The sequence below is a fragment of the Apostichopus japonicus genome, chromosome 18, assembly GCF_037975245.1.
Source record: "Apostichopus japonicus isolate 1M-3 chromosome 18, ASM3797524v1, whole genome shotgun sequence".
Taxonomy (NCBI): Eukaryota; Metazoa; Echinodermata; class Holothuroidea; order Aspidochirotida; family Stichopodidae; genus Apostichopus; species Apostichopus japonicus.
This window is the reverse complement of record NC_092578.1, coordinates 976851-1001565: the sequence shown is the minus strand read 5'-3', so window position 1 is coordinate 1001565 and position 24715 is coordinate 976851. Positions and strand designations below refer to the sequence as shown.

The 24715-nt window shown below is 37.0% G+C and overlaps 1 protein-coding gene and 1 long non-coding RNA gene across 2 annotated transcripts in view; both read right to left on the bottom strand.

Moving 5' to 3' along the window:
• Positions 1-1526, bottom strand: part of LOC139958336 (uncharacterized) — a 102911-nt gene extending 101385 nt beyond the window's left edge. The window contains exon 1 of the long non-coding RNA XR_011789764.1: positions 1201-1526. This is a non-coding gene — a long non-coding RNA (uncharacterized lncRNA). The remainder of the gene's footprint in view (positions 1-1200) is intronic.
• A 3679-nt stretch (positions 1527-5205) lies between these two features.
• Positions 5206-23948, bottom strand: LOC139958624 (uncharacterized). Its single transcript, XM_071955834.1, has 15 exons — positions 23761-23948; positions 22924-23070; positions 21682-21828; positions 20525-20661; positions 18827-18946; positions 17763-17946; positions 16886-17120; positions 16116-16237; positions 15572-15655; positions 14973-15128; positions 13356-13453; positions 12222-12919; positions 10808-10912; positions 9809-9909; positions 5206-9342 (listed from the first exon to the last, which is right to left on the bottom strand). Exons 1-15 carry the CDS (start codon positions 23803-23805, stop codon positions 9091-9093), a joined length of 2631 nt encoding a protein of 876 aa, XP_071811935.1. The 5' UTR covers positions 23806-23948; the 3' UTR covers positions 5206-9090.
• Between the last annotated feature and the right edge of the window lie 767 nt (positions 23949-24715).

Genomic DNA, 24715 nt, shown 5'->3' with positions numbered 1-24715 from the left:
CATACAACAGACACGTAGTGAGTAAATACAAAAACTGAATTAGTCGAACTAATGAGTACAGGCGAATGATTAGCGGAAACATATCCCAATTGTAGACAATTCCCCTTTTTTTCTGATACCGTCATAACAAGAGGCATTTCGGTTTCTATGACAACCGTTAGTGGAGAAACCATTTGCGACGTTTGTCATGTAGGCTATTAATGTGTACTATAATTACTCAGGATATATGTATTACGCAGACGTCCAGCAAATATATAACCGGAGAAACCATGTGCGGCGTTTGTCATGTAGCTAGGATATTCATGTACTGTGCAAAGGTACTATAAGCCTGGTATTCAGGATATATTATGTCTGACGCAGACGTCCAGCAAATATGTAACATCCTCCAACACTATTGTCAACAAGGAAGTTCTCTGCTAGTTAAATTATCGTAAGTTAACACGTTGAACAGTCATTCACAGCATCCGCCCTGGTTAGAATTATACCCACTCTGGGCCTCTGTAGCTTAGAAATTCATGTTTCCCTGCCCTAAATAACAGTGTCAACATAATACAACACTTGCAACGAGGCTTTTAACCGACTTCCTATAACCCATTCACAGACTTATTGATAGCGGGGGGGGGGGGGTGTCTCGCGTAGGGAGTTTATATGGGGGGGGGAGGGGTTGATGAAAGCAAACAAAAAGAGTAAAGATACAATATCTTAGTGCTCTATGATGGTGGAGCCAAAACTAAAGTTTAAGTAACTTTCCAACACCCGATTTCAAAAAGAGACCACTTTCCATTCAGTTCATACCAAATGTAGCTTACAGATAATTTTAATCAGGTATATAACATGGCATACCCCCTTCGTATACTCGAATAAATATCTTTCCATACATGCCTATATGCAAACTACACTTCCCGATGGAATCCGAGTACAAATGACTCGGCAGTTAATAGGTGTAAATCCTGCTCCTAAAGTATAAACTACTAGAGGAAATCATTAAATGAAGCAACTCTGTAGTGTACGAGATCTCTAGACATATAAGTAAGCAATAAATACCATCCACTGAGTGCATGATGTGCAGTAATATGATCAAGCCAAAAACTTAGGCCTGTATGGAAGTCTCTATGGCGTTATGACAAACAGGAATTAAAACAGCCCTGAAACGGGATAATCAAAATAGTTTAATGAAGTATTGTGGAAATGACTACTTACCACACTTGAAGGTGACCCTGAGTATGTATTTGGCGGGGAATATGGCGTTAACTACCTGGCAACTCCGGAAAATGTGATATCGAGAGACATTAATACATGCAGAGAAGTTCAATCCTCTAGAAACGAGAAAATATGTCTATATAGTGTTCCGGTTGTAGAAATGTTCCATTAGAAGGGATCCTTTTGAAAGAAAATCTCAAATTAACAACACTAATGTCCGTCCAACATGTGCGTCTAAGACACGGTCATGCGTAGTCCAAGTATAAGGGGTATACACTGAGTTGTGTACACCGGTAGTAGCTAGAACGGTATCACCACCTTCAATGTAACCGTAGATCACGAACAATGCTGTTACGTAATTTCTATTGTATTAAGAATGTGCAAGATCAAGGGAAAAAAAGGCCATATTGAATATTAGAGAGGTTAAAGCGGTATATGGGTCATGATGTGAGAACATATGTTATATAGAGGGGGAGGGGGAGGGGGAGGGGGGCGGCCCCTCCCTCTTCCCAATCTATACCCTATAGCACATATTTATGATCCGCGATGGTTAGCCATAAAATCATTCGCAATTAAGGACCCTTCAGTTAGTTTTCATAACCCCATTCCCGTCTCCCTGTGTATCTATACATGTGGAAAGGTTGAAAGTGAATGGTCTTCAAGTAGCTATTCCATTTAGACTATAGATAAGCGTCTCTTGTTGTGTACTAAACCATATTAGTGTAAAATGTTGTGTACTAAACCATATTAGTGTAAAATATTTAAGAGTGATAGTGTGTAGTCGGCACGCCTCCCAATCTCCACCCAGAGTCTTAGACATCATGATCGATTCACAAAGTAGTGATGGATTCACACTCAGTCTCTCTCCCCTCCCTCTCCCCCTCTCTAGCCTAAGCACCCTTCACCCACCCCTTTCCCGTTTCCGAATCGTTATTGTAGTAGTCCGATCCTGTTGTCCTTCATTAACTCGTTTCATGACTTTATAGAAATCAAAATAATTGTCATGCCTTACAATCAACATAAGCATTGTCCAAGTTTAAGTCGTCATAGATAGATGTGCCTTCCTTGGACCTGCTGCGTGCAACAGCCTTGGCATATTGCCTTGCTTTCTCTTCCAAATGTGCCATCAAATTGAGTGTATCGCGTGCAAAATTTGTCCAGAGTTACACATTTCTCACAAAATATGGCCTCCCCCACCCCGGCCCCCACTACTTCTGCTCATTGTTTTTGTTTTGTGCTTCTTCTACAAATTATTAGTAATTGCACAACAATCACAAGAAATGGTTGAAAGGGATATCGGTCAAGCTGTTCAAGTCATATTAATTTCAAGGGTTTAAAATTGCTTTATTTATAATGAAAAGGCCAAAATTGTTAGCACCCTTTTTTCGTTTTGGCTGTGGCTCAATTCCAATAAACTATTTTGCTCTGTTCTGTTTTAACTAAGTGCATCTTATTGCAGTTTTGAAAACTAATTTATTGGGTCTTCGTGACAAACTTCTATGTTATTTCTACGATGTGAGCTAATTTTAATGTTACCTAACGATATGACTATCACTTGCAAATTAGAAATTAAATCTTTTTCTTCAAATTTTCCCAAAAGCTTCCTCTACTTATACCTATTCAGACAAAAAGTATTAACAATTCACGACTAAAGTCCTGCCTGAGCCAACATTGGCTACCAGTTCAGCAATCCAAATGGGGCCTTGAAACAAACGTTGTGTTTGGCACCTCGGACGAATCCAGCCAATTCCGCGACCAAAAGGAAAATGGCACTTTCGGCATCTCAACCCGCATGTAAAACGAACAATCCTTTCATGGAGGGAGTAGGGGTTGGCGGTAAGAGGGGGTGTGACGTCATTTCAATCATTGACGACCTACTTTTACATTTACTATGAGCCAGTTTTGGCAATCCTTCCCAGTGGTCACTGTGTCTGGCATATCCCGCTCTGTTCCACGTACAATCGGTGTGAGGAAACATAAAATAATAAGAAGAGTATTTACGAGGTTGTCGTGTACTTGTTATTTTTGTACCCTAGTAATGGTCACGTTCTCATGGATAGAGTAGAGGGACGCAAAGGAAACAATCATTTCCTGAAATTGCTCATCTCTTTATCTTGTCTTTCACACACAAACTGACTAACACATAACGTACCTGATGTTAAAGTATCATGACTGCATTGGTCAATTATAATGTACCTGATGTTAACGTCTGACTGCATTGGTCAATTATAATGTACCTGATGTTAAAGTCTGACTGCATCGGTCAATTATAATGATGTAAGATTATGTTTGCTAACATGTGAGCCAACAGAAGGAGACAGGGTGCAGAAAGGGCGCAGAGAAGGTACAGAGAGGGTGAAGAGAGGGCGCAGAGAGGGCGCAGAGAGGACACAGAGAGAGTACAGAGGACTATGGTAGACGAGCAAAAGAAAGAAGCCAAGTGAAGTCGCCAATAAACTCTGATCTGATCATTTCCATCGCCCCACCAACGCCACTCTCCAACCCTGACATTCCATCAAAAATTCACCGTGATTAAAAGACGAAACAAAGCTTTCTCTGAAAGCATCTTAAACGACCCGAAACCAAGGGGGTGGGGGTGGGGGAGAGTGTGAAATGTTCTCCCAATAGGGTCAGCACAATGATTTTAAATATAGGCCTAAAAAGTAAACGACATGAGTTCCAACTTATTTTCGCACTCGGGACGGAGAGAACATGCTTCACAGAGTGTCCTGAAATTTAAGGAGCTTCCAGCGGGGAATGGAGGGGAAGGGGGCTGTCTCATAGAAACAGTGAATTCAACATCATAAAAAGGGACGGAATTTTAATAAATGGAACGCCAGCTGTAAACGTATCGTTTGTAATTTAACTTTCAAGAAATAAGGAATTCGTACAAATCCCCAGCAATATGGATAATATAGAACAACAGAGAAGATAAGATTACACAAAAACAACAAACCAAGTTGTATCGAAATAGACGTCTTAATTTAAGCCGTGGCCTGAAACCGGAAGTTACCATATTGCAGAATATGTCAAGCAAAGTGGTATATGACAACGTGGGAATAACGTTCGAGCTAGGAAAGACTGACCTGCAAATATGGCGCCATTATTATACCACAGAAGACTCGCAAACCTAGACGAGCTTGTCGCTTGGGAAATGAGTTGACAAGAGGGAAAACAAAAAAGAGGAGCAGTATGACTCATTAGAAGGAAATGATGGACATATACCAAATTAATTGTCTCTTAATTAAGGACAGTCAGGTACGAGTTTACTTTACAGTACGTCCAACGGCTGGGTAGAGCTAACTACAGGGGGCATTTTCTCCTTACCCTTGGGATAGGCAGTGGTGTGTACTGGATCTCAAAGGTGTGTATGGGGGGGGGGGTGGACTGTAGAGGGCGAATCCAAACATTCCCCTGACTGGTTTACGTAGGGGACTAACCCTTTATGGAAGGGCCAGTAGTGATGATTGTTTAAAGGAGGGGTACAGCTCTAGGGTTGTTGAAGCCAAATCCCATTAAAGGGTGTGAAGACTCGCGCAAAAAGAAACGTCCAATGCTGGTAATCTGACCTAGTTTCGAATGAGGTGTAACAGAAGTGTTAGACACCACCATCGAACTCAGAAAATAGACACACACAATTAGACACTAGTGTACAGTCAGTACATTCAGCTGCGGTCAATACCCACAGCATAGTGTACAAACAATACAGCGATGGACATCTCAGGTCTAGCTAAAGATAACAAGGCGAGTCTTCAATGCCTTTAAGGGTGGTGTGGGGTCTTCCCCAAGTTAAAAAAATTTAGATGTCCAAAAAGTGCATCTGAGGCATATTCAGCATGATGGAAATATCAGCCTACATGTCTTTCATTTTATCCAAAATGTCCATGGTCCATAATTAATTTTTTCTAATAATTTTTGGGGGAGGTTGGGACAACTGCAGCCTGCTCCTCTCCTTTGGTGGCCAACATTTGGTAACGTTAAATGAAAAGACACATATTAGAAGAATTTTGCGGTGAAACATTTATTGATACTCATTTTGTTAAATCCCTCTTCATAAACAAATAAACCAACCAATGAAAGACCGCCTGCTCTTTTCCATCGTGACCTTTGACATAGCACCAACTGGTTATGAATATACATATCTTAAGTCAACCATCTGTATTCTAATTTTATTATGCTGTACACTAGTTAATTATTACACATGAAAATCATTTCAAGTTAACCACGCACCATTATTAGCAAGTTTGGCAATAATACTCCTGCTTTTCAAGCAATAAAATAAAATATCGATAACAACAACCATTTAGCTTTTGAAGCAACCATAACAATAATCACCATTCCATAAATCAATTTCAAAACTTCAACAGTACATGTGACAACATAATTGCAACACAGTGTTTATAGTGGATATAAATATACAAAATATTACAAGCCTGCATAAAGTGGACTAATTAAAACTAAATCAACAATATTTTAATCAACCAGTGGAAATAATTTGATGACTTGACCAACACCTACTTTCAAAGATATTTTCTTGTGTGTGTGTGTGTTCATGTTTGTGGACTGGCTTCTTGTTCAAACACATGCCACATCATCAGCCTACCACAGTAAAAGATATACACAGTAACTTAATTAGACTCATTAACAGAAAAAGTAATCAATAAAACCGACAATTTTTAGCCACTCTGTGGAAAATTCAACAATGACTAGCAGCTGTAATCTTTTTTTACCTTTTTTCCTTATTTAGAATTTTTAGTAGCTTAAATCAAAGTTTGAAAATTTGTCATATCTGGAAGAGAAAAGTCTGAACATATATGAAAGTCACTAACATGTAATATGGAAACGTCACATAATGACCAATCATTGCTATAGGATATAAATAAATCTAAATATTAGCAGTTTACTACATTTTAATTGTTGAGAGTAACTCTGTCTTAATCATTCCTATCTAATATGGCTCTCCATTCAGATTACTTGCACTACAAAACCCTGGCACCTCATCAACAATCATTCATCGTGTGCCACAGGGACGACACCGTTCACCTTAAGGAACACACCTATCGTTTGGCCAAAAACAACTTCACATCAGATTGACATACCGTTAGCATCATTGACAGCTGTATTGAATACAATCTTGACACCACTGAACCCCACATAACACATGACCCCTGACCAGAGGTTATATCTATATAGCCACACACTTTACCTCAACCTCACTGAACCCCACATAACACATGTCCCATGACCATAGATTATATCTACATAGCCACACATTTCACTACAAGAACCTCTCCTTCCAATAAATGACCACAAATTTCCAGGGCCATGGAGATACACTTCATATTACTCACAACAATTTACAAAGTAAACACATATTCTGTGTGTCCCCCTGTCCCCTTCTAAATGACCACAACCTTTTGTCCAACTGACAACACATTCACTAGTAATGATCAGACCTTCCAGTGCCTTGAAAATACCCTTCATACCAAACATTCACTTCAGTAACCACAGCTCATCGACTCACAGGTTGCATCTTTGATTTTACCCAACTTATACATCATCCAAAGATCAAATTTGAATGTTTGGATTTTAAAAAGCTGCCTGTACACCAGACACCCCTCGACTATAATACACTATATCTTATGATAACAAGAACTAATACTGTGAGGTGAAACTACAAATAAAATAAATATTTAATCTTGAATAAATAGTTTCTAAATATCTACTATTTTAAATGAATTTGTTGTTATTAGTTAATTCAATATTTAGTTTTAGACGGAGGCCATGTACAGCCCACTCCTATTTGAGCACCTATAGGCCTTGCAAATCTCAAGTATCACTAGGTAAACCATTGCTTACTTTTTATAAGAGAAGGACATTGAAAATAAGCAGGTTGCATACATCACAAGTATCAGGCAGATTTTTCTCAACATTGCTCTGAAATTGACTTCCATCAGTTTAAAACTGCAGACGTATTTTATATTCTCATAATAATCACACAATTTCTCCAAAATATTCGATAGCAACACATACTCCCCATACATTAAGCAGAGTCGTTAAACTTGAGGAATACATATATTAAATTTAAAAGAATTACTCCTAAACTGAAAGTAAACCCCAATATTGAGATACATTGTGATGTAAAATCAATAAGATCATACTGAATTGTTTCCATTCTACTTTAAACACAAAACTCAAAAACATTAAGTATATTAACATCATAAATAATAAACCAAGCTTCCAGTTATTAGAAACATGCATAACTTAATGATACTAATGTTCAGTTTGGTTTCCTCATTTATACAGCTCCTTAATGTTAAATCCTGTTTCTGCATTTTAAAACGCTCTTTAAGTTTTTCCCACGAAAATTTTCCACCGTTAGCTTTAGATATTACACTGGATACAGCAAAACTGCAATGTCATTGGACATCAACCTCTGAATCAGACTATTATTAGTCATTGATATATATAATGAGGTCATCCCGAGATTATGTCCTACTTAAAATTTAATCCATTCTATTTATGAGAATTAATCATGGATTGTCCACTCAACAGATATGCAAGGAAGGGGAAAAGTCCTAGACACATTTAAAATATTGGCAAGTTTTGTAAGTCCTGAATTAATATTTACAAGTCATTATTCTATTGTTTCAACCTTCATATGTATTAATATAAAGTTTTGTTACAACTGCCATTTTAAGAATTCATTTCTGTTAGTTTCCTTTGTTTCTTAAACAAATTCCTGATAGTTGTTTATGAGTCTAATATCTACTCCATAAACCTTTTGAGCAGTGTAGGCTCTATTCATTCCACTGAAAGCAAATCATTTTCTAAAGCAATCATTTTCCAAAGCAAACAAAGAGTGTCTACAAAAGGAATTTTAAATTAATTTGCTTGCAGTTGTTTTATTTTTAGCTCAAAGCAGCAAGATAAAATCAACAGCTAGCTTTGTGATTGCAAAGGCAATTTGTGTTAGAAAGAAATGGTGTGCTTGTGATGGAGCCATTTGATTCATTTTACTTTCAGTTAACTGATAAATCAGATGAAATTTAACCCTTTGGAGACAATTACGATTTACACTTGGAACATTAAGGTCACAGACAATGTTATACATAAAACAAATGTGTGATGAGAAACATAGTGAAGTAATGAATAACACTGGATGCAACTGTAAAAGTACACCAGTTGTAAACAAGGTTGCACCAATATAGTCCTCATCTTGACTAATTTGTATCATCCAGTTAACAAACTTTGCTTCATCATCGCCGCCCTCTAAACCACCATCTCCATCACCCCACCCCCACCCTCCACCCCCACCCAGAGATGAAGTCTGATTAAATGCACATGAATATTCATCAGTTTGTCTGAAAAAAAGTGAGTTATAATTACAACACTATTATACACCAGCTAATCCTAATAACACATTTTCGAGGTGTGGAAAGTTGTTAAATGGTGACTCAAGACATAAACATATACTGGACATTGAAATGACATTTTATGTGATTTGTGAACTAACACATACTTTACTGGGTGCTAACTACCTAGTAAAGTGTGATTGCTTTAAGCTGAGGTAAAGAAATATACCACCGCCAAGATTTAATAAAGCTAAGGTATTGGTATTAATAGTCTGACCATGTGTAATATATGTGAAAGTAACTGCTAATAGCATCTGACCTTGAAAGCTTGTCAACTGGTGAACTATACACCTAACAACAACCATAATGCCACAAATCTCTAAAGCACCTTGCAAAGTAGAAATCCTTTACTTTTTTATACTTGCAAACAAAAGAAGATGTTAATCAATTTAAACAAGTGACATTCAATATTCTGTTACTAAAAGGTGAAAGTATTTGTTTTATGTTAACAAGAAAAGCAATATAATGCTCAGCTTTACAACTCTGAAAATTCCATTCGTAGTTCATCATCCAGCCTGGAAGTCTCTCGTGCCAGCTGATCTAATCGAGCACGTTCATCTAAGCGATCAGGGCCCCCTGAGCAGACAGGTACACCTAAGTGATGAGAACTGGCAAGACTTCTAGGGTAGGGGTATGCTAGGGGCGATACTACCCTCTCTCTATGGGTGTACTGATGCCCTTGTACCACCGTGTCAGGAACGCATTGTGCATCGTCCATATAACTCGCCTGAATGAAGGAAAGAAATCAAAGTAGAGGGTGGCTATTGTGAACAATATCAAACTTTCATGTTAGAGTCTTGCTGATTGATTTATCTGATAGATTGAGAAAGAATAAGACTACTCTACGCACCATGATGGGCATCTTGGTTTTAAAATACATTTAATGGTCTAAAAATATGTCTAATGAAGTTGTCTTATCAAACTCCTACATGATCTGAGAAATGTTCTTCAGACTCAGCCAAGTCTTACGTTTGACCCTGAGTTTGCATATTCAATGATCTGCCTAGTCTTGATTAGCATTACTTTTCATGTGACCCATTATGAATATTCAAAAGGTCAATCAATAACAGCTATGGGGCAGTGCCCTTCAGGACATCTCGCCCAGTGACTATGGAATCTGCTCTAGATATCAAACGTTACAAGAACACACTTTTCAAGTTTATACATTCTTACAAACTATAAAGCTAACGTACCTTCTTGTGTTGACCTCTCTTCATGGGGTCATGTGCGTCATATCGCATTGAGAAGAAATCAAGTGTGGGATGCTTAACTTCTGCTGGTTTGAAAGGTTGACCTTTAAATGAGAATTAAAAAGAAATTTTGATATTTTACCTTTTTGTTTGGGGTATGTATTATTGTGTTGGCAGGGGAGGGGGAGGGGGAGGGGGTAGGAGAGGGATGGAGGTGGTTTACCCTTTCTTTAAAAGATTCACCTCCAACAGAGAACTAAAAACAATGGTTTATATTTACCCATTTTTTTATATATATGTACTTACTTAACTGAGGGTGAGGTGGGGTGTGGAGGCAGTTTACCCTTTCTCCACTCATAGCAGTGTTGTTCTAAAGTATCACATACCACTCTAAAAAGCTACAGGGATGCATCATCTCAAAATATTACATTACAAAAGATTTCTTTTTCATCGGTGTTGAATTTAACCACCATTAAGAAGTGACTGCTAAAGAGAGAGAGAGCAGTGCTATCACTAAATATCCTTAAATGACATTATTCTCCAGGGAAGAGGACGAGAAGGACATTGATGGGTTTGGCAGACTTTAGGCTTCAACAGAATGAGGCAAGTTTGGGGTAGATTGATGGTACAAATGTCTAGAGAGATAAGCTGTCATCCATCAGAGATATCCATGGAAAACAGCTTAGTCCAATGTGAGAATGTATTAATGTCCTATTCTGTTAAACATTCATACAGAGATTCATAACTGACACAAATATAAAGTACTAACAGCACCATGGATGAAATCAATCATCCATCAATTATCATACCAGACATTATTTAAACACATCTGACCTTAAACCTAATCTTATTAATACAAGAAAATAGAAATATGAATATTTCTAGCAGCTAAGTGTGGAAGCTACAGTCCAGAGTGACAAACCTCCTACCAGTGGTTAAGTGTCCTATACCAAGGGAAGTTAAAACAAGCATTGAGGTTCTGGCCAATTCCTGAGAACTTACACTGAATGGAAGTGTCAAACTGTTGAGGCTTATCTAAAGCTTGGATAATGTTGTCAATTTCAAGCATGTCTTTATCAAACTCTGATGAGGTTGGTCGAGTCCAACCTGTAAAACAAAAACGAACAACTATCAATATAATAACAGCAAACAGTATGAAAGGCATTTCAATATTATCAAGAAGAAATGTTTTAAGTAAATATAAACAGCCTGGCATGACTTGACTGGGACAGCTATTTGCATCTGCTTTTTAATATCCTTGTTCTGCAGCCCAGCTATTTTTAAAAGCTTGCCCCATTGCATTTGTACTGTTTGATTGATATAAGTATTGCAAATTTTGTGATATTTTGTGAATACATCAACAATAGCAAACGGTAGAGTTAATGATGTCATCAAGACAATTGAGCTGAAAATATTTTTCAAATTTATACAGTAATTTATCATTTATCCAAAAAGGTAAAAATATTTGTATAAATTGTTGTATTTTTAATAATGAAATTCTAACTACTGAGAACATTGACAGCTTTCCTAATGCATGCAAGTTCAAATCAACATGATAAATCAACATGAAATTCAAGATAGAGAGCAAACTATTTGAAAAATATCTACCAAGGTGATATCATAGACCACCTACTGTGATACACATCCTGGATCCTGTATTGAATTAATAATATCTCTAATTAGGGATATATGATTACCAAGGGGTGTTTTCAACTAACAGTGTGGAACGTTTGTCTCTTTTAAGATCAGCATTAGCTTGTCTGCCAACAGAATATCCTGTTAAAGTCATAGAGACATTGCTGAATTGTCTGCAACATAGGAATATCACAATATTCACAATACATCCCACTATTAAACTACACTAGAAGTCCAAACTTGAGAAACGGCTAAGATAGCCAGAAGTGAATTTATCTTTTTATTTAATCTAGTTTATATGAATGGTTCAGCGCCAATCTACCTACAGGAACTCCTTCAGGAATACAGGCCAAGTAGGGTACTTAGATCAAGCACACAACACATGCTATTTGTAACTACTGTACACACTTCCACTTATGGAGACTGCTGCTTTGCAAGAGCAGGTTCACAGCTCTGGAATAGTGGAATGCATTTATAAGCAATCCAGGATTTGTCAACTTTTCAGAAGAGACTCAAGTCGTTCCTATGTGTATCCCAGCTTTGTAAACTCATGTCTTAATAACTGTTATGTCTTTACTGTGTGCCTTGCTCCTACAGCACTTTTGAGCAGTTTCCAACTGGATAAAAGCGCTATACAAATTCATAATTATTGCTATTACTTACCGATGCAGTCACTACTTAAACTACTGAATACCATTCATAAACAAGCAATCGGATCTATTATAGTTCTGAAAATAAGGAAAAGTATTGCTATTCCTCGTTAAAGTTAACAAGCACTTACCTGTCTGTGATCTTGGTTCGTTAAATTGTGGCCTTCTCAGTACGTCTCTACCATTGCTAGGAGGAGCAGAAATAGCCCTCCACTGGTCTGTGTGAGTGACAGACGAGATCATCCCACTGCTGCCACCATAATTACTAAAGCTAGTACATGTCCTTGGACTGTAACCGCTGTTTATTACAGTCTGCTGAGGGTGAGGTACTTTAAAGGTATCTTGCCTATAGTTTAAATTGTTATTCCTTAAATCTTCAACTTTTCTTTCAGCCTCTTTAACCACCAAGGTTTTGCTTGCATCATTCATAGGAACTGCTGTTCTCCAATTCGCCAGGTATGGGCCACAATTTGTCCCACTGCCGCCACCATAATAACTTAAGCTTGACGAGCCTGAAGAGCAGCTGGCAGGCGGGGCTGATACTTGCTTGAAAGCTTTGTTCACTTGAGGGACAGAAGTGTCGTTCATGGAGTATGGAACTGTGTAAGCGGAAGTAACACAACCAGTGTTACCTTTCATGAATGGCGCCACCATCTGTTGCATATTCATGCCTGGTAATGGATACCTACATTCCACTGTTGATGGAGGTATTGTTTCACTTTGTGTAACATTTGTCATTGCTTCACCCTGTGACGGAGGAAATTCTTTTACATTTTTCTCATCATCTTGTTTATCTGGTAACAGGTGTTTTTCGTAAGGCAAAAGGTTTCTGACAATATAAAAAATAAAAACACCTTGTTTAAGAATTAAAGGCAAGCATGATATTTTTCCTACAAGAAAGTATAAGTTATTGATTACAGGATCCAGATTTGTCCTAGGGTCAAACTTTACAAACATATTCTTTCTAATGTTTAATGACAAGCCTTTGTATCACTTTTCAAGAGATCTTAATTTTGTTTGATGGTAAAATTCTTCCCTGCAAAGGCATCTCTAAAAATAATGAGGTACAATATCACAACATTTAATCCACCACCTTCCTTCAACATGAGACCCAGGCTGCTAAGTCCACAGCTTAAAGCAAAATGGCTATCTTGTTTGCATGTCATGTCTCCATTACTGCCCACAAAGGTTTAATGTTTGGCTGTGTCCATTTCATATTTGCTAATTGCCTGGTAAGACAAACAAATTTTACAATTAATTGTTACCTTTTGTAAAGTTTCTTCAAGAGGGATGCTTGGCATTTGTCAGCTGATGACTTCTTACTTAACTCTGAGGTAATTGCCTCCCAATCAGGAGAGGTCATCTGTTGGATAATGTCAAAGTTATATAATTGGAAGAATTATAACTGGAGAGCTAACCCTCACCCTAAACCTGCTTCTTTTCCTGCCCCCATACTGCCCTTTTGTTTCACCTCAACACCCAGTTCAGCTGCAAGGATATTAACACTACTTGTCTCTTTTTCAAGCTGTACTTCACTTTTGGTGGTCAGTTTGACCATTCTGACCATTAACATGTAACAAGATATCCAGCAATCTAACCAGTAGATTCACATGCTATCAATTAACCTCCTAATTAGTGAAATATTAATATTTTAATGTAATACAAAGAACCTTTTTGCCCAACAAGGTTTAAACAATGATTTATTTATTTGTTTTTTTCTTAAAATAATGACGTTCACAGTGCAAGTTTGGTGGACAAAAAGTGACATTACATTTGTAGGCAGCTTATTTTCCTGCATAAAGGGAGTATGGTGATCAATTAATGTGATTTAATAAGGCTTTTGGGATGATGGATCAAGGATAGCACAAACCCTTAACATTAACATGATCTATTGCATAGCGTGTGCAATCTGGAAGTATTTCATTTTGAAATTTAGTCAAATAACATAAATCTTAGCAGAAACACCATCACATTATTTGAGTATCACATCAACATTATTAAGCCAGTCATGGTTTACATGTAAACTTCTTTGAACAAGAAACTTTGGTAGTTTCTCCAACCAGTTGTAAGGTTGAGAACAAAAACAACAGAGTTAAAGCATTTCTTTTTGTTGCAGTCGGCTGGACAGATGGAGAGCAGATATGTGGCTATCCTACAGCGTGACACAGACATACTTAAGTCCTGTATGTTTGCTACAAAGTACAATGTGAGATAGCTAAATGGCCGTCTGACGTAACATGAAAACTTGAATGGGCTCAAAGGAAATGGAAGACCTCAGGGTATGATGAACCAAAATAAAAAGTGAGGCGCAATATAAAGGATGACAGATATTAAATCAATCTGCCGGGACATTTTCTTGCAAACTCTTCAGGGAGCTGATTTGAATTAACCATTAGACAAGCTGTAATCCTAAGGTACTTTGAAGGTATTCATGGATAGAATTATTCTGCTCCTACACATGCAAATAAAATGACTCTCATAGCTTTATTTTAGCATCTGCAGTGTTGCTATTTTGTGAGTGTTTTCAACTAAATTCTACTGGAACCCATCTCTTGTTCCCTTGTTGGAAACACTTTACTCGTAGGATCATGACCTAGGTCTGATTCAAGACCCACACCACAGAAACGATGCTCAATATGAATGAAAGATCTGCAAAATGTACATAAACTACCAATCATCTGCAAATGTCCCTCAACCCACCAAACATTTCTGCAGACTGTAGCACATTATTGACCTCATTTTGTACCCAGTTCAAGACCATTATGTTTTGATTCTGAAGGCTTTGAAAACTGTTGCTAGATGTTCCTATCAAATAGTCTAGATCTGTTGTCTGTTTTCATCCATAAAAAGACAATCAAACTTTGAAAGACTTTTCTGTTTACCTCCTTGTAGCCTCCTCTTTCTTGTACACTCATGAAGAGACGGAAGGCACTTAGCGACGAACCATTGAAGGATAACTTGCGATCAAATACTAATTCTCTACTCTTCATAAAATGAGCCCAGGCACCGTTAAATAACCTCTCCTCTTGTAAGAGCACCTGTGAAAAAAAAAACAGATCACTCAGTCAAATTGGCAAATCACCGGGGGAAAAAAAGACAGTTACTGATTGCTGTTTTCAAAAGGTATACACCCTACAGCCACTAGTGCTGGAAATACCTTCTCCACTTACAAGTAAACCTTAAACTTATGTAAGAATTGATCAGTATGGGAAAAGGAGAATTCATGAACCCAATATTTTTTCTCAAAAGGTCTTAATTCAGGAGGAAATTCTAATGCTACATGCCCATACAGATGGTAATTCATCAGCAATTGGTGGTCATGGAGGGCTGAGGGTTGTGTTCCCCCCCCCCCACCCCTCCTACTCCCTTGTTCCATGTTGATTTTCTGTCTGTACAATGTAGTTCAGTGCATATTTGACACTCAAATCACTTGAGATTGAACAAATGTAGATATGAAGGAAGAGGATGAAAATATAATTACCTGAGACAGATTACAGTGATCTTTCTTTGATTTAAACAGCTTTTTACGACACTTTGGTTCTTTTGTTTGTTTAGGTGCACTTTTCTGTGGATGTAAATAACATATATAGGTTACTAATCAAAGCCATGGACACATAGTAAGCTACCAAGCAAAGCTATGAACACATAGTGAAGTAACAAGCAAACTGAGGTAACCATCAGAGCCATGCACATATATTAAGCTATCAAGAGTAGGTAACCAATCAAAGCCATGAACACATAGTAAGCTACCAAGCAAAGCCATGAACACATAGTGAGGTAACAAGTGAACTGAGGTAACCATCAGAGCCATGCACATATAGTAAGCTATCAAGAGTAAACTAAACCTTTCCACACAACAAAGAACATAAAAAATAATACTTTTCCCACTCTTGCAGGTTAGTGTGTTAGTCAATTATCATGTTGTTTTGCTGCTACCAATTCTGTATCTTAATATATCTGGTCACGTTTCATGTTCAATATCCACGGCTAGTCTATCTATAGGTAATCAGTGACTAACAAATCACCTGTTTGGCTGTGTGTTTCCTGTGTCTCATAGATGTCAGCTTTGATTCTACCTCATGTCCATTCTCCAGTCTCTTCAGAGTGAGTTCATTACACTTCCTATTTCGTCGTGCTTGCTTTTGTCCTGCAATGGGAGAGAAGATTTAACCAAAGTACATTAGCAACATTTGTTTCCAAAGATTCTCCCCTGGGAGGAAAAGAGAAAACAATTAGGAACTAATACTGATTCGATTATTACTAGTACACGGGTTCTACAGATTACAGGAAATCACAGGTTACATTTTCTGACATTATTAATTAAATTTTCACCGTTGGAATTTTAAAAAAATCAAGAATCCCATTTATTTCATCTTATAGAGACTTAACATGGTTATTTACAATGTTAAAAAGGTCTTTCTGCAAGCTATAACTGCATAAACAATCATGATATTCAACATGTCTAGAGAATGTATGTAGAGTGAATGTTCTCATTTGTTTACAACCGTCACAATTATCTGAATAGAGTTTGTAAAAGTGATGTGCACTCTACGTAAAGGATATGAGATGAACAAAGTCAAAAGTATCCCTTATCCAGTACATTGATAATATTAATTTTTTTGGGATCCAGGGAGTGTCAAAATGGGGTGGGAAGGGGGGTGGGGGCAAAAGAGATGGGCCTGGAAGAGAGTGGGACTAATTCTGGAACCAGATTGATTTTGTTCTTCATGCAGCATGCAACAACTACAAACAACAGAACTCAATAATACCTACAAGTACCATACCACAGCCTTACCTGTATCTAATTTAGTCTGGTTAAATTCATCCTTTTGTAACGGTTTAGCTTCTTTTTTCTTTGCTTCCAAACTCATGTTTTTAGGAATGTAAACACACTTTTGCAGTCTCATCTCATTTGTTAGCTTTCTAAAACTTTCAGCTTCCGTGACAGCAACATCAAAACTCTTTTGGTAAGATTTCTTCCTCAAGAGACTTCCAGCTCTGGTATGAACTTTCTTCTTGCCTTTTTTGTTCTGTTTTTGGAATCAAGAAACAGACTGTGAGGTTAAAACAATAAATACAATTAACATCCACTTTATGTACTTTTTCATATTTCTTTTATTTCTTATTTCTACAATATCCTGTTTTCATGATAAAATGCAATCATGAATATATTGGAATATTGAAAAGATACCTATAACATAAGTTCACTTTTGATGATACTGATATGTACATCATGTACATTTTTTTATAGATTTTTCTTGATTTTTTTTTCACAGGCAGACTTGCTGTGAAAGAAACACAAATTTCTGAAACTAAAAGTTGGAGCAATATTAGTTGAAATTTTTGTGTGTAAAGTCTATTTAAGGCTTTTCTTTCAAAATACTGAATATTTTATTTCAGTTAATTAAGGTTTAGTCTGGTGACTTTCCTGATGTTAAAATCTGCATTAAAAGTAGCTGGTCATTATTTGTGACTTAGTATATATATATGCCTCAAAAATACACTAGGTTAGCATCCAATGATAGAAGAATGAGCAGGTTGTCTTGGAGACAACATGCAAACTTATCAAACTCTGCACTATGACAATATTTTTTTTAAAATTTATTTTGTGACCTTAGGGAAAACAATCCTTCCATATACCATGAAGAAGATGGAATAACATGGTAGCTCACTTTCATCTTAGTATCTTGAGGAAATTCTGGCATCCTTCCATTGCCATAGGGATCTACATATAGTGGTGAAACCCACTGGTGTGTACGTCGCTTCCCCAGAAATTCAACGTGATAAAATTCTGTGATTCCTTCTTTCCAAAAGAAGTCTTTGGAGTCTGGGTCAAGACTGATTATAGCTGGCCATCTAAATAAACAAAGAGATAGACAATTTTCATTGGGAGTACAGAAGCAGTTAGGTAATTTATCGGGGACAAGATAAGTCTTGTTATATCAGTGACTAACTCATACGAGAAGGAAGCCAAATGAGAAAGGGCAAGTAATGACAGTCCATTGCATGTTTAGGCTTCAAAGATATACATGCATACATGTCTTAATATCAGGGATGAGACTGAGCCGGGGAAAAAAAATCTGAAATTTATCGATCGCCGTCCTGGGAGAGGGGTTTAAGGGAGGGGTGTCCCCCTCCCCTTTAGAATTTTTTTGTCAGGTAAGGAGGGCTTAGATGCAAAATGGTGGACTTTAGATGGAATCTATCACATCACGCAACTCGCCAAAAAAGTGTGGAATTTCTACTTGTATAATTTATCCATCAGCTTTTTTGAACCAAAAAAAGGCTTTTTTGCTTGCTTTGTGCTACTTGATTCCACCACTGGTCAAATTCGGTGTTCCTTCCCTTTACAGTCCAGCATGTTCGGCAAAAAAAATAAATAAATAAATAAATAAATAAAAAACGCGAACTACGAGAAAAAACGCGAAAATGAAAAAAAAAAAATCGGAAATCCGCGGAAGAGTCTCATGCCTGTAATAAATATAGTCTTGGTTCCAAGAAAAAGAAAACTATGAACTCTTGATAAATCAGAAAAACCTTAGAAAGAAGCTCAGCTGAGTGTTATAGACTGAAGGACTTAATAAATATGGACAGGCATCATAACCCCAATGAGTACACCACACCATTAAGTACTAACGGAATGTCTATATAGGACTGATGGTACATGGTCCAGCATTCTTTTGAAATGAGTACACCACATTGTTAAGTAATAAATAAATGTCTGTATAGGACTTACTGTACATGACCAGGCATCCTAGCCCAAACGAGTGCACCACATTGGAAAGTACTAAACGTGTATCTGAAGCCAGATGATTCTGCTAGTTGAACAAATTGATCTTCTTCTGGCTGGTCACACCTGATAGAAGAAGACAATATCAATTTGACAGATATGCTGATGAATTTTAAAGAGAAAAACTAGCTTGTCTACAGGGAAAGATAACATAGAAACCAAAAATACAGTCTATTAAGATATCAAACCAGCCAATCATTGCAATAACAGAATACACCAAGAAAGAAGTGATCCCTTGCACTGATTAAAGGTACACTTTAGGCAATACATCAATTTCCATGTTGTAGACAATGCTATCAATTGAAGTTGTGCTTCTAAACCACAGAGGTTCATCAAATAAAGTAGCTGGACTGCTAATTCTAACACAGAGACCCATTAGGTCAGCTCCTGAGATGCAACATAAAGTAATGGGAAAATGTAACAGAAAACAATGGGAAAATGTAACAGAAAACAATGGGAAAATGTAACAGATAACAATGGGAAATGTAACAGAAAACAATGGGAAAATGTAACAGAAAACAATGGGAAAATGTAACACAAAACAATGGGTAAATGTAACACAAAACAATGGGAATATGTAACAGAAAACAATGGGAAAATGTAACACAAAACAAAATGTAACAGAAAACAATGGGAAAGTGTAACAGAAAACAATGGGAAAATGTAACAGAAAACAATGGAAAAATGTAACAAAAAACAATGAGAAATATAACAGAAAACAATGGGAAAATGTAATAGAAAACAATGGGAAAATGTAACAGAAAACAATAGGGAAATGTCACACAAAACAATGGGAAAATGTAACAAAAAACAAAATTTAACACAAAACAATGGGAAAATGTAACACAAAACAAAATGTAACAGAAAACAATGGGAAAATGTAACAGAAAACAATGGGAAAATGTAACAGAAAACAATGGGAAAATGTAACAGAAAACAATGGGAAATACAACAGAAAACAATGGGAAAATGAAAGAATGCTAGGTTTAAAGTTTATCACAAATTTGTCAAGGACAATGTTAAATGTCATCGAATGGTGTGCTCTGTTATTTGTATCAAGTTTACAAGAAAATGTTTGGTAGAGTTATAAGAATTTCAAAAACAATGGATTATCCATAAATTTAACATTCAGGCCAAGGAGCATTCCTGAGATTAAGCATATAATAAAATACAATATATGGAAACCCGAAATAGCTACAGAAACATTACTAGCACAAAAATTTTCTTTCTTGGATTTTGACAAATCAAGAACACAGTTCTGCAGGCTAATATCATACTCCTTCCAGGTTTCACCTGATCCAACAAAGAGCTCATTTTACAGCATCAAACTTGTCTAATTCTAGTCGTAGTCTGGTACTTTGCTAAACCCTTAGCTAACAGCTTAATATCTAGTATAATTTCCTAGTAGATGAACCTTGTCTTGCCCATCCTGCACATAGGATTCAATATCTGAGAGCTGTTGTCATCATGCACCTTTAATAATGCCATCTTTTGTATAACAAAAAAAAACTTCACAGAGGTTATAGACAAAACTTCACAAGTTACTTTAAATGAATCTGTTGGGAGGAGAGAAATTAGTTATGAAATCAAACCAAATACAAATAGATTACTTTAATTGACATGATGGTTGTCTAATTCACTAACCTACAGTGTTCAGGATCGTTCTTATTCATTCGACAGAACCATTTCTTATCGTTGTACAGCTCCACCTCCTCCTGAGCTATTTTCCTCCATTTCAGACAGGATTCATTCTCACACTGTATGAAGGTCAACGACTGGAGCTAGACAAATATTTGAAAATGCATACAGTGAGAATACAGGTAATTTCTTTTTGACAGGGAAGTCAATTTTTAAGGCTTTTTGTCAACGGCATTCAATATTTATTTTGTATTGTTGATAGGAATAGCGAGTACTAGTATGGAATACAGGATACTTAATTCACTCTGTAAGCTGCTTTAACTCTCTTATAGCTACCCATGAGATATTAACCAGACTTCTAAGGATGACTTTAATAAGGCAGAGTATTATTCAACACCATTTTGTCCTTGACAAATTTGTCCTATATTATCAACATGTCATTTGAGTCCATGTAAGTCCCACTGAGTTTTGTGTTGCATCTGAGGTACTGACCCTATGGTCTCTGTATTAAACTATGTTTAGTCCAGTCACTATAATAAACGAATATCAGCAGTTTCAAGGTTCATTTCACACAAAAAATAAAAGAGTGGTATTAAAAAAAAAAACCTGTACTGACATCAGTCGGCATTTTTTCCAATGATTTACAAACTGTAAAAATGAATTTTGTGTCTAAAGTCATCCTTGGAAGTTGATAACTCCAGTTTCTCACACTTGACCCAATAAGAACATGTTAAGAAACTGTGACTCTCTTTACAGAATGAGTAGACACATGATCTAGATTATTCAATTAACAATAAATATTGTAGTAATTACACTGATTCTTCTTCAGCTTCAAGTTAACTTTCACTTTCAAGTGTTCTAATATATTTTAAGAATTAACAGACACAACAGGATGTCATTACATGGGAAAAATGGAATCAACAACATACTGCGTCATAGCTCGAAGATTGTGGAGCACAGATGTCTAATCTGGAATGAAACATGCACCCAGCATCTCAGGGAATTCTGGCATTTACAATTGACTCAGTTCAGGAACAATGAAATGGCTACAAACTGGAAGCTTTGCACTTTTTATTTACATGTTGCAAAGTAGTCTCCTCTACTAAGGATAAGAAAAAGAATTAAGAAAGAAAATTGTGGAAGTGAGCAAAACATAAACACACCATGTCTTGTAAATGACTTTCATCCTTAACTTCTGGATCTTCCTGAGAGGATGGTGCTGAGTCTATCTTCTTTCCACTTCTCAGTACTTTTGTATCAATATCATCAGCTGGGTGAACTTTAATGTCATCCTGACGAGATCCACATCCCTGATGAATTCAAGAGGACACTAAAACACTTAGATTCCAGAAATGGTCTGAAAATTTGTAATAACAATGGATGAATTCTTTTCTTTGCTGCACATACTTATCCCAACCAAAAACATAATAATTCCAGTTTTGACTTAACACACCTTGCAGGGAGAGAATGTCGTAGAAATGGGAGGACAAAGTGCTGATAGTAGCCTGATTTGTTTAGGGATAAACTACATACACGATTGGTAAGTTTTACATGATAACAGAGATGACTCACTTCTGACTCAATCAACAAAGCTGAGACTTATGACTGCATGTGTAGAGGCTGACTGTAAACTTGAGTGAATGCTCAAGACACAATATATTACATTTTGTACTTTTACTACATACATGACATCATTACCTAATGTAAGAGGAATTCTCAGGTACAGCTGTAAATATTTCTTTTTGTTATGTAAATAAGTTGTTCAGTGGAGTATCCTCTGTTATCTTTGTAATTCCTGTTCCTCTTCATTTTGTCTTACGAGTAAGCCATGGCCAGATATCCCTGGGGTGTGTTCTAATAAAAGTTGAGACTATTATTTTTCCTGCATTTACTTTCCTTATTCTTGACCCTTGACCCAAGAAGAACATGTTAAGAAACTGTGACTCTCTTAACAGAATGAGTACACACATCTAGATTATTCAATTATTCAATAACCCAATTATTCAATTTAGTACATATATATTGTAGTAACTACACTCACTATTTCTTCATCTGCAAGTTAAGTTTCACTTTCAAGTATTCAAATATATTTCTAGAATTAACAGACACAACACAGATGTCATTACAGGGGAATAATGGAATGAACAATATACTGCACTTGTCATACTCATAGCTCAAAGATTGTGGAGCACAGATGTCTAATCTGGAATGAAACATGCACCCAGCATGTCAGGGAATTCTGGAATGGTTTACAGTTGACTCAGTTTACAGGAAAGATGACATGGCTGCAAACTAAAAGCTTTGCACTTTTCATTTACATGTTGCTACTGTAGGTTATCTCCTCTATGGATAAAAAAAAAATGAATAAAAAAAAATATGTGGAAGTGAGCAAAACTGAAACACACCAAGTCTTGTAAATGACTTTCATCCTTTACTTCTGGAGCTTCCTGAGAGGATGGTGCTGAGTCTATCTTCTTCCCACTTCTCAGTACTTTTGTATCAATATCATCAGCTGGGTACACTTTAAGGTCATCCTGACAAGATCCACATCTCTGATGAATACAAGAGGACAGTAAAACATTAAAGATTTCAGAAATGGTCTGAAAATTTGTAATAACAATGAATGAGCTATATTCTTTGCTGCCCAAATTTATCCTTACCAAACACAAAATGTTTGACATGAACACACCTTGCAGGAAGAGAATGTCGTAGAAATGGTGTGAAGAAAATTGGTAAACACAAAGGTGGTTTTCATCTGGGATACTTTGGCTAGTTGGTCTCAGTCGTTTAAAAAGTATTTGCTAGGATACATCCTTGCGATGTCTGGAACCTACCTTACTACAGGCCTGTAACTGTAATAATAAAACTACTGGTCTGGTCCTGGCCTAACGATTTAACTTACCCTAAGTCCTACCATACACTAATACTATGCTGGTCCAGTGTGTGTTATGCTTGTTCATCCATCTCCTTTCAAACTCCATAGCCTAGGCCTATGTCAAGTGTCACTGGGGCAAGTAACCCTCGCGTAAAAGGTTACTGTTCATATTTTAGACCTAGGATAGTCATAGTCCTTCTCCTTGGCTAGGATCAAATAAACGGCTAAGAATAGGATAACATCATCTAGGCTACAGTCTGTCAGTATGCTTAGCCTGCACTACAGTAGGCCTAGGCTAGGCCTATCTGGAAAGGATTAACGTTAGACTGTTATTTACTAATAGTAATACTATCGTCCGATATTTAACCTGTGAAATCTTCCTTCGTGTTGTCTGCCTCGTACTCCGAGACATCAGGATGTTACATTGCAACAGAATGAGTGTAATAGGTATCGAATTGTAAGCAGGTTGACGAATGTAGGACGATGATCAGGCTACCGAGGATCCCGTATTTTAGTTGGTACAGTACAGAATATATTCAAGGCATTGCAAATGTTATGCCAAGCACCTACGTACTGTATATGTACGGGTTTTCAGGGATCAGGGTATCCAGGGATGAGCCTGCGGTCTGCGCATTTCTGTTTTATTACCTTTTAAATGTTCTTCTTAATTCATTTACACAGTCGTTGCTTCATTATCTTCTCCATGTCCCTTGGAAACAAGAAAGCAAACAGTAAAACAAGTAAAGAGAGATGTTTAATTAAATGATGGCAGTGGCCTCGGTAGCCAGGTCGGGGCCAGAAGACAATTATGCCACCACACCCCCTTTGCACTCTTCCTCTCTTTGTATTTATGAAGGTGGAATACAATGTTTTCACAACCGTTCCATTTCCCCCCGGGACCACTAGGCCGGTCCCCAGGACTTTCCCATGCATCACCCATGATCTTCCCCTGGTCATAATATGAAATCTGGTAGGATTGAAAGGTAAACCACAGGCGACATTAATAGGTCCAAAGTGATAAAAACTGACACAAAACAGTGAGGATGAGTAAAAAAAAAGTGATTAAAGTTTTCATCCACTGAAGACGACAGTGCTTGGCGTATATACTTATCAATGGATAAGTATAAGGCGTGGTAGGAGAGGGACAATAAATGATAAGTTTGGAGTCTTTCCCAGAATAGTACCATGTCCCAGGTAAGACACTAGTAATTCTAACGAATTTAAGCTCAAGCTTTCCACTATTTTATCTCAACTTTTCGGCGAATTTTCTCCTCGAAAAAACATTGACTTTATGTATCAGACTTTCGACTTGTTATCTCAAA